Genomic DNA, 10,743 nt, shown 5'->3' with positions numbered 1-10,743 from the left:
GCGGAGGGAAGGATGCCCGTGACGTTGCGGAGCGGGGAGGCGACCTGCTTTCCCTGGTGGGGAGGAGAGAGTCGGGCCGAGGGAAGCCGGGCCGAAGTTCCCGCCGGAGGGAAACAAGGCGCGGGGACTCCCCGCCGCCGCCGCCGCCTCCGCCGGGTGGGAGGTTTGCTGGGCGGGGGTGGAGGTGATGGTGGTGTGGAGGGCTTTTTCTCTGGTCCTTTTCCAGAGGAGGAAAGACGTTTTCCTTAATGGGGGGAGGTGGGATGGGGGGGTCCCCGATGGCTCTCCGGGGTCCTTTCCACCTGCCCCGACAGGCTGAAGTTAGAATAGGGCATCCGGATTTGGCCACCACTTTGCAAAAAAAAAAAAAAAAGAGGTTGAACCTTTGGGAAAGGTGCAGAGAAGAGCAACTAAAATGATTGCAGGCCTGGAGACTAAAACACAGGATTAGAATTAGAATTCTTTTTATTGGCTAAGTGTGATTGGACACGCAAGGAATTTGTCTTTGGTGCAAATGCTATCAGTGTCCATAAAAGAAAAGAGTCAAGAGTCCAGAATCATCAGGTCCAACACTTAATGATAGTCATAGGGTACAATAGAATAGAAGGATATAGGAATAGAATTTAAATAGAATGGGATGGCATGGGATGGAACTGGATAGAGAATAGAACAGAAATTAGAATAGAATAGAAATTAAAATAGAAAAGAATAGAATTCTTTACTGGCCAAGTGTGATTGGACACACAAGGAATTTGTCTTGGTGCAAATGCTCTCAGTGTCCATAAGAAAAAAGATCCATTCGCCAAGAATCATCACGTACAACACAATGATAGTCATAGGGTACAATAAGCAATCAAATCATACTAGAACATGGTCAGTTTAAATAATAGAATAAGAATAGAACAGAACAGAACAGAATAGCATTATTGGCCAAGTGTGATTGGACACACAAGGAATTTGTCTTTGGTGTGTACACTCTCAGTGTACGTCAAAGAAAAGATACACTCGTCAAGAGTCAAGAATCATCAGGTACAACACTTAATGATAGTCATAGGGAACAATGAGCAATCAAATCCTACTAGGAAACAGTCCATGTAAACCATAAGGATACAAGTGACAAAGTTACAGTCCTTGAGTCACAAGTGGGAGGGGATGGGTGATAAGGACGGATGAGAAGATTAATAGTAATAGTAATACAGCCTTTGTAAATAGTCGGACAGTGTTGGGGGAATTAGTTGTTTAGCAATAGGAAGGACGAATTGGGGTTTGGCCAGGCTAGAGAAGGACTAGGGGTGACATGATAGCAGCCTTCCAGTATTGGAGGGGCTGCCCCAAAGAAGAGGAAGGGGTCAAATTATTTTCCAAAGCACCAGAAGGCCAGACAAGAAACGAAGGATGGAAACTGATCAAGGAGAGAAGCAAATTCTGGAATTAAGGAGAAATTTCCTCACGGTGAGGACAATTAACCAGGGGAACGACCTGCCACCAAAAGTTGTAGATGCTCCAACACTGCAAGTTTTTAAGAAGAGATTGGGCAGCCATTTGTCTGGAATGGTACAGGGTTTCCTGCCTGAGGAAGGGGTTGGACTAGAAGACCTCCAAGGTCCCTTCCAGCTCTATTCTGATTGAAGCTGGTGGACCCTGTGGGGCCAAATCGTCTCCCTGGTCCCTGGAGTCGTTTGGGGTGGGGGACAGAGGGTAAAAAACTGCCCTTCCCCAGGAAGGACCCCTAGCTTAGGTGGGTGGGTAGGTGGAAGTTCTCCAGCCTGCCCTTGGATCTCTCTCTTCTCTCCCACGGGACCCCATCTTACACCCCTATTTAAAACGACTTTCTCTTTTCCTAACCCCAGAGAAGCGGCCTTGTGGGATCCATTTTGCTGGGGGGGGGGAGGAAAGAGAAGGGAGGGGGGGACTGTTTGTAAAAGCATATCTCACCCCTTCCCGATCCCCATCCCTAAAAAAGATTCAGGTTCACCCTGGAAGGAGCCAGAGTTCTTAAAATTGGCTCCTTCCATCCGTCTCTGGAAGATTGTTTTGGGGTAAAAAACGGGGAAAGGTTCCGCTCGCACATCCGTGCTACTCATTTCCGGCTCTAGGGGGCGCCGGCGCTCATCTCCGTGACAAAGCCGAAGAGCCAAGCGCTGTCCGAAGACGTCTCCGCGGTCCTGTGGCCGGCAGGACTAAACCCCGGTCAGGCGCACGCAACGCTGTTCCCCACCCACCAAAGGGGCTCCCTATTTTTCTACTTGCATTTTTTTAACCTGCTTTCGAACTTTCGAACTAGATTGGCAGAAGCTGAGAGAAGTAACGGGAGCTCGCTCCGTGACGCGGCGCTGGAGATTCGAACCACCAACTGCCGACCTTTCTGACCGGCAAGCTCAACGTCTTAGCCACTCGGCCACCACGTCCCCTTTTTTGTGGGGGGGAGGGGGTTTAGGGGTAGCGGTGGTTATAATTCACGCTTTGCTTTCCATCCTCCCAAAGACATCCAACTCTCTAGAAACGCCTTCCAGATTTCTTGGGCATGGGGGTCTGCCTCACCCTTGACCTTTGGCAAGCCCCCTCCCTCCTGTCTTTTGAGGGGGTGTAATGAGGGGGTGGGTTGCCTCTTTCCTTTCATTGCTCTCCTTCTTCCCTCTTAATCATGTCTGTCTCCAAAAGAAAGGCCCGTGTGTGTCAAATTCCCAAGCCCTCCCCTCTCCTTTTCAAGGAAATGGTTGAATGACCCTCTCTCTCTTTTAAAGGCTGGCCCTTGGAAGGCGGGGAGTCTCTTCGGAGGGGGGGGGGTCTTCCTTGTTTTGATTTAAGGAGGGGGCCGTCCTCCAAACTGGTTTGGCTTCAGTAGCTGAGAGGAAAAAGGTCGAGACGGCCTGTGATTCTTAGCTTTAAACCGGCTTCTGATTTTTCGGTGTATATTTCGGTGTATATTTCTCTCCTCCTTCCAACTGGATTCGGTGCTTCTCCCTTCCCAGGTCCAATCCACAATGATGTTCTCCTTGTTTTCCCGTGGAATAATCCACAGGGACAGGTCCACTTCTGATGCTAAAGCATCATTTCTCAACGTTGTCAACTTTACGACTGAGGACCTCCTCAAGTCCCAGAATTCCCCAGCCGACCAAAACGGGTGGACTTTAACTGCCAGAATTCCCCGTCCATTTATGATTCGTGGATTTCAATTCCCAGAATTCCCCAGCCAGTTCAAATGGGCGGACTTCAAGTTCAAATTTGGCCCCACATTTCATTCTGTTTCGGAGGCAGAGGGTGTCAGCTCCGGCCTCAGAGAGAAGCCGCATTGTAATGGAAAGAAAAAGCCAACTGAATGGTCTGGAGAGGTCTTTGCGTTCACAAAAGACAGCAACACGCTTCAGAAGCAGGGATTTTGCACATTTTTGTGTCTTAAGGTTTTGGTCTCGCTCGTCTCTGCTCTTAGCGTAGCTGCAAAGGGAAGAGAGGGACGCTTCGGTTTATTTCCGCTGATCACAACATATTCATCGCTGCTTGGTTTAAAGCTTGTGGAATAATTCTGATTTGATTCGTGCTCGCGTGCTTCCTTCTCTCAGTTGGAGACATGCACCTGTAGGAGAGAGAAATGTCATCTTATTCGGCTCATTCTCACCTAGCTAGCTGAGGAGTCTGTGCCTAGCCAGTCCTTCCCATCTTAAGGAATAATTTGTGCCTGTTTTGCAAAGCGGGGTGAATCACTGCAGCGTGCAATGCTTCGTATTTTTATTTGCTTGCCTTACCGGGCGTTTAATGATGTCAACAGCAGTTGCCTTCAACCCTTTCTCTTGCAGATGTCGAATATTTTCATTCTCTGCAGAGACCAGGGGGAATCGGTCATCCTGTCTGGTGCATTCTCCTCTTATGTGTAGCAATTCTCATTAAATTCTGAAGCCCTAGTAGCGGGCGCTTGGGAGCAGACGCAACGCAGTGCTCCAGCACTCAAGATAATTAGGGTTGTAGGTCTTCCATAGTTCTCCTTCCACCCCCTCCACCTCCTTGCAAAGAAATGGCTCTTTCTGTCTTGGGCGGCGAGAATGTTGATTGCCAAAAGCTGCTTTCCCCACGTTCAGGTCAGGCGAAAGCCCCCGGGTGCTAAAAACGAGGCGTTTGGGATGGCTAAAAACTGATTTGGGGGTAATTGTCTTAATGGGGGACGTGATAGCAGCCTTCCAATATCTCAGGGGCTGCCCCAAAGAAGAGGGAGTCAAGCTATTCTCCAAAGCCCCTGAAGGCAGGACAAGAAGCAACGGATGGAAACTCATCAAGGAGAGAAGCAACCTGGAACTAAGGAGGAATTTAAGAAGAGATTGGACAACTAGAAGACCCCCAAGGTCCCTTCCAAATGTATTAGGCTATCCAAAGTAATGCCAGTAGTTCTTTCTAAGTGTGTGTGTGTGTATGTGTGTGTCTGTGTGAGGTCTTTTTTCTTTCATTAGAAATGCTTTCAGGATACTTTCTTGCGTTGGCATCCTTTGGTTTGCAACTCCCCTCCTGGCTGAGGATTATGGGTGAGATACCTCTAACACATCTGGCTGACCTCAATCCAGAGGTGGGTTGCTAGAGGGAACTGAAGTTCCCTTTCCCTGGAATGAATTAATTCCCCCCCCCCCGGGATTTCAAATTTCATTGTAGTCGTGGAATGCAATGACAATAAAGCTATTCTATTCTATATTCCTATTCTATTCTATTCTTTATTCCTATTCTATTCTATTCTTTATTCCTATTCTATTCCATTCTAATTCTATTCTTTATTCCTATTCTATTCTATTCTTTATTCCTATTCTATTCAATTCTAATTCTATTCTATTCTTTATTCCTATTCTATTCTAATTCTATTCTATTCCCTATTCTATTCTCTTTTATTCCTATTCTCTTCCTGTTCCTATTCTATTCTATTCTATTCTATTCTATTTGTGCAAAACCCTTAAGTAAAACCTGTTTTATAACTGAATTTATTTTTGAGCTACACCTGTGTGATTGTACAGTAGACACGATGGAATAGAACTTTTGCAAGCTGCTTAGATGTGCTTGATTAAAGAGTCATAGAAAAATTAATAAACCAGCTTTTTATTCTCCGGTCGATGCTTCCAGAAGCAAATGTAATTCTTTGGATTCGTGGCTTCGGCTGGCTTTGGCGTTAAGGGATTAATTTTTTTCCCCTTTTCTATTAAGTTCTGCCTCAAGTCTTCGCCCACACACACCTCGGACTTGACTCAAGAGCGTTCCGCTCCCCACTAAGTCAAGACAGAAGCCGTGAACAGCACAGTCGTTCAGATTTCCAAACGGTACATCAAAAGATGCATTCAGAAGTTCTACTTGTTTGATGTCTGAAATAATTTCCTCTGATTCCGACTGTGCCGGCAAAATCCTACGGATGCCGGCCCGACTTGCTTTGTCTGAAGGCAGCCAAGAGCCGTTTCCCTTCATCTGCTCTGCCAGAATTGCCGTGAGGAGGATGGAGAGGGAGGAGAGAGAAGGAGGGAGAGGAAGGAGGGAGTGGGAGAGAGAGAGGAAGAGAGGAGAGGAAGGAGGGAGAGGAAAGAAAAGGAGGGAGAGGAAGGAGGGAGAGGGAGAGAGAGGGAGGAAGAGAGGAGAGAGAGAGGAGAGAGAGGAGGGAAGGAGAGAGAGGGAGAGAGGAGGGAGAGAGAGTTGGATTTAGTGGTTAAAGACTGTTGTTGTGAGGAAAATAGGAGACGAAAGGAATATCGGATATTTATTTTATTTATTTTTACCCCTTGCATTCACTCCGCGTGAGTTTTGCCTTTTGTTCGTTCGCTCTTCTTTGGTGCTTATTCTCCCTGTACCCGAGTTTCAGTTTTAATTCGCTCTGCCAGGCCCGCTTTCAGGAGGTGCCTGGAAAAAAGAAACGCGCTCGCAGTCCCTCCGTTCTGAAAGCGGGCCCTTTTCCAAGCCGGCCAGCGAGCTCTCCAGCCCCTCCTTTCAATAGCAATCTACTCGGTTCTCCTCCGCGTCGCCTGCCGCAGCCAGGAGGTCCTGCAGGAGGGACTGCGGGCTCCTCTCCAAGTGATCGCTGCTCACGTCCAAAGCCCTTCGCAAACCCTCCAGGTTGGTGAATTCTAGGATCTGGCGCAGCCTTTCGGGATCCTGGCAGTCCTTTTCAGCGGCCTCCCCGGCAGGAAGGCTGGAGAGAGGAGAGGAGGAGCTCTCCGTGGGAACTTTCTTTAGCCCGGAAGCATCTCCTGACGGTGATGATTTCGACCGGTGTTTGCAAACGGAAGATTTCAGAGCCAAAAGGACCTCGCAGGCCTTGACCGCCACTGGCCTGTCGCAGTCTTGGAGGGCCCTGAAAAGGAAGCCCAACATTTTCATTTGGCCAAAGAGCCGCAGCACGTCGGCAAGATTGGCAAGCGAAGAACCAGCTGAAGTGGAGCTCTGCTCGAGCTGGCCGAACGTCTGGCCGATGAAAACTCCCACCAGGTCCAGAGCGGCCATTTTGACTTCCCAATCTAGGTCTCCATCCACGGCTTGAAGAGCTCGGGAAACAAACTCGGCGGGGCTTGCCGAGGCCTCGGGGTGTCCTTCCTTCAGCCAGTCAAGGAAGACGCCGATGGCAGCTCGGCGAGGGAAACCTTCGGCGTCTGAAGACAAGATTTCCAGCAAGCGAACGCCGCCGACGCAGAGCTGGGGAACAAGGAGACAGAGGGAATCTCAAAAGGGAAACTTGGCATCTCTGCGTGGAGAAAAGAGGAGTTGGAGCCCCAGGTTGCACACATGCCCCCTTCGAGCCTGAAGACGAACAGCCGACAGGGAGCGGGAGTGTGGCTCTACTGGCTGTGGAGGAATCTGGGGAAGGGCAAAGTCCAGCTGGGCAGAGCAGGGGAGAGGCAGAACAAGGGAAGGGAGTTCAGAGGAAGACCCAGTCCCACCTCCCTCTTCATCCTCAGGCACGCAGTAACAGAGAAGGGAGTAACGTGGGTTGTGTGGCTTACGGGGGAGGAAAGGGCCCTGATTCCCTTCACAAGGCACAGCTGGGGAGGGAATTTAAAGGAGAGGCAGTTGGGAGGGGCGGTTGTTGCGAATAATTGCTGAGTTTATCTTGTGTGGGCTACGGTTATCTGAGTTCCTGGCATTCTCCCAACTGGTTGGATTTACTACTGTGTTACTTCACTTCTGAACACCTTACCTTGCCCTGCCGGATTTATTACCTTATTTTGCCTTGTTGGATTTATAATTTAAAGTTTTCTGTTTACAATATTTGGATTGGAATATCTGCAGCCAAAGGCTGTTGCAGGTTTGTGGGAGTTTTTTTTCTCCAGACTGGAGAGTAACCGGGACATTGGGGGCAAAGTTGGAGCTAATAAAGGGACTCCTACTTATTCTCTGGCTGCGTTGCCTTTGTGTTACACCCAGGGTCATCACAACAAGTGTCGTACCTCTTTGGGGTTTTCATTGCTTTTGCAAACAGGCACTTCTGGGCCAGAGTAGGCCATGAGGGAGAAACGGCCCCAAGTCCTCACGGCGCTGGCACGCACATAGCTCTCGGGATCACCCAGGAGATCTTCCAGAAGCCTGGGCACCTCTGAGGAGAGCAGCTCTTGCCAAAACCAGTCGAGTCCTGTGCAGGGAAATGTGTTGTGGTTAGCCGGCAGCAAGTGCAGATGGCTGAGGAGAGTGAGGACTCAGATGAGGGGCCAGGACCATCAAGGAGTGGACTGCTGCCATCAGAGATTGTGGGGGCTAGCAGCAGCTATGAAGAGATTCCCGAGGAGCCTGTGCCAAGTGCACATTCACGAAGGATTGCTTGGAAGAAAGAACAATTACAGCAGCACAGGCGACTCAGGAGTAAGGCTGCAAGGTGATGGCCCCTCCCTCAAGAGGATAAAAGCCAGGTTTGGAAAAGCGTTCTTTGCAGACAGCAAAGAAGCTCTGAAGCTCAACTGGTGGACATCTTAGTTTGTGTTTGGAGAATTTTGTAAATTTTTATCTCTGGGTGTTTGGCAACTTTGATAAACAATTTGGCAAGGCTCTTTTTTGTCGGAGCTAATTAGTGGAAAGCAGCCTTCAGAACAGAATTCTTTATTAAACCTTAAAAGGTGAGGGCTGCTGACTTTGTGTTTGCTCTGGTTGGGTCGGAACAAAACGGCAGTGTTAAAACACAGGTAGTTCTGAACTTACAATGGTCCATTTAGTGCGGTCCCTTCCAACTCTGTTAATCTGTATCTGAGCCGTGGTGGTGCAGTGGTCAGAGTGCCGTACTGCAGGGCTACTTCTGCTGACGGCCGGCTGCCTGCAGTTTGGCAGTTCGAATCTCAACAGGCTCAAGAAATTGACTCAGCCTTCCGTCCTTCCGAGGGGGAGGGGGGTAAAATGAGGACCCAGATTGTTGGGGGCAAATATGCTGACTCTGTAAACTGCTTAGAGAGTAAAGCACTGTGAAGCGGTATGTAAGTCTGCTATTGCTTGGGAAGGGAGGGAGGGAGGGAAGGAAGGAAAGGGAGGGAGAGAGGGAAGGGCCACTGTGGCACAGTGGTTAGAATGCAGTATTGCTGACTCTGCCCATTGCCAGGAGTTTGATCCTGACCGGCTCAAGGTTGACTCAACCTTCCGTCCTCCCGAGGTGGGTAAAATGAGGATCCAAATTGTTGGGGGCGAGAGGCTGACTCTCTAAAACGCTTAGAGGGAACTGGAAAGCCCTGTGAAACGGTATATAACTCTAAGTGCTCTTGCTTTTTCTCCTTTCTTTCTCTCCCACCCTTTTTTTCCTCCTTCCCTCACCACGGTGGCACAATGATTAGAATATTTCAGGCTGTCAGAAGTTTGAATCTCACCGGGCTCAAGGTTGACTCCGCCTTCCGTCCTTCCGCGGTGGATAAAATGAGGACCCAGATTACTGGGGTCAAGAGGCTGGGTCTGTAAACCGCTTTAGAGAAATTGTAAAGCGCTGGAAAGCGGCATATAAGTCTTTAGAGCCATTGCTATCTTGGTGCTCCCCCTACCTCTCAAATGCTTCATCGCCAGGCTGAGAAACTCCAGGGAGGAATCGCGTACTTCCCAGCTTGGACTGCACAGATGTTTCCGTAACACCCGCAGCGTATCTTCAAAAGAAAAGGAGAGAAAATTGTAGACTGGAGAACTTGGCCATCCTTTCTCCCCGGCTGACTCGACGCAAGTTGAACGGAGGAAATGACAACCGGCTTTAAAATCTGAAGCCTTCCGGCTCAAAAAATTAAATCTCTGGACCAGAAATGGGGCGAGGGAAAACCCCACACCGCAATATTGGGCCATTAGAATAGATCAACGTAGATCAGGTGCTGTTTACACCTCTGAGAAACTTTTGGCGTTGCTGGACATCGGCAAGGGAGACGGAAGGTCGCAAGGCACTCCGAAGCCACTTTAGGGTTCCTTGAAGGGCTTTCTTAAAAATCTGGAAGGAAGCAGAATAATAAATATTATTGCAACGGGTATGGCCGCAGCCTTGAGTTATTTGTAAAAATAGGAAAGGCAGGGTATAACTAACTCCAGCATGTTGTGGCCTGTCGGCCGCCGGCCTCTCCAGCAGCTGAATCAGAGGAGGCAGCGGCGGCGTGGGAGTCAGGGGTCAGGATCAAGGCAACCTGAGAGCTGCGAGGGGGAGGAGGGAATGGAGCCGGCAGAGAGACAGAGCCAGAGCTTAGGCCGTCTGTCAGCCCTTAGATGGTGAGCCAACAGCCCCCAGGTCTGGAAGTGGCTGATGAGGAAGAGGAGGAACAGCTGGGCCCAGTGCCTGGTGCAGAAGGTAGAGAGGAGAGGAGAGCAGTGGAAATCTAGGGGCCAGCCCTCGGGACGGGAGCTCCAAGGGGGAATGGAACTGAGAGAGAGAGAGAGAGAGAGACAGAAACAGAGACAGAGATGGAGCCTGGGCCGTTCATCAGCCCTTAGCTGGAGAGTCAACAGCCTTCAGGTCTGGAGATGGCTGATGAGGAAGAGGAGGAACAGCTGGGTCTAGTGCCTGGCGCAGAAGGCAGAGGAGAGGAGAGCAGTGGAAATCTAAGGGCCGGCCCTCGGGACGGGAGCTCCAAGGGGGAATGGAACTGAGAGAGAGAGAGAGACTGAGTCTGGGCCATCCGTCAGCCCTTAGCTGGAGAGTCAACAGCCTTCAGGTCTGGAGGTGGCTAATGTGGAAGAGGAAGAACAGCTGGGCCCAGTGCCTGACGTACAGATGTGCCGAAAGCAGAGGAGAGAAGTGGAAATCTATGGACCGGTCCTTGGGCCGGAAGAGCCAACACCGCCAGCGAAGCCCCACCCTAGCTCAGGGGGTGAAAAGGCAGAGGGAGGAGAGGAGTAGGTGTGGCAGACAGGTATTCATCTCCCGGCCAGATGGATTTATTAGCCTGCATTGAGAGAGAAACGTTTTGCCAGGAATGCCGGCGCTCCTAAAAAAGGGAATCGTCTGAGTTCACGTCACAGGGTTGGTCGTGTTTGGGGAGCTAGGGCAGAACCCAGCAGCTGCTGGTCTCCCAGCAGAGTTGATAGATCTGTCCAGCTTTTATGCCCACTTCTGGTCCAAATGACAGACATCCCCCCTCTAAGCAACAATCTTAGTAAACGAGAGACTTCCTTGCAGAAGACAAAGCAATTCTTGGTACAATTCTGCACTCACCACAGGACTGCTGTCTGGACTCCGTAAGTACGTCAGGAAGACGTCAAACACTTGCAGCCTTTCTTCGTCCTGGACAGAGGCTAAATTTAGAGAACGAACGTTTTAATCACGGGGGTCTCCTTTACACTTCCAATTCAGCC

General features: G+C 49.8%; 1 protein-coding gene across 2 annotated transcripts in view; it reads right to left on the bottom strand.

Moving 5' to 3' along the window:
• Positions 1-5,706: 5,706 nt before the first annotated feature.
• BRAT1 (BRCA1 associated ATM activator 1) overlaps positions 5,707-10,743 on the bottom strand; it is a 13,722-nt gene continuing 8,685 nt past the window's right edge. For both annotated transcript variants that reach the window (XM_026723757.2, XM_087912901.1), the window contains exons 9-13: positions 10,604-10,683; positions 9,286-9,388; positions 8,961-9,059; positions 7,398-7,579; positions 5,707-6,645 (exon numbers count right to left, since the gene is read on the bottom strand). In XM_026723757.2, the coding sequence (XP_026579542.1) occupies positions 5,944-6,645; positions 7,398-7,579; positions 8,961-9,059; positions 9,286-9,388; positions 10,604-10,683 (1,166 nt within the window). In that variant the 3' untranslated portion in view covers positions 5,707-5,943. The remainder of the gene's footprint in view (positions 6,646-7,397; positions 7,580-8,960; positions 9,060-9,285; positions 9,389-10,603; positions 10,684-10,743) is intronic.

The sequence above is a fragment of the Pseudonaja textilis genome, chromosome 14, assembly GCF_049901715.1.
Source record: "Pseudonaja textilis isolate UNSWEBS1 chromosome 14, rPseTex1.2, whole genome shotgun sequence".
NCBI classification, from domain to species: domain Eukaryota; kingdom Metazoa; phylum Chordata; class Lepidosauria; order Squamata; family Elapidae; genus Pseudonaja; species Pseudonaja textilis.
The sequence above is the reverse complement of the archived record's forward strand: the minus strand, read 5'-3'. Positions and strand labels throughout refer to the sequence as shown.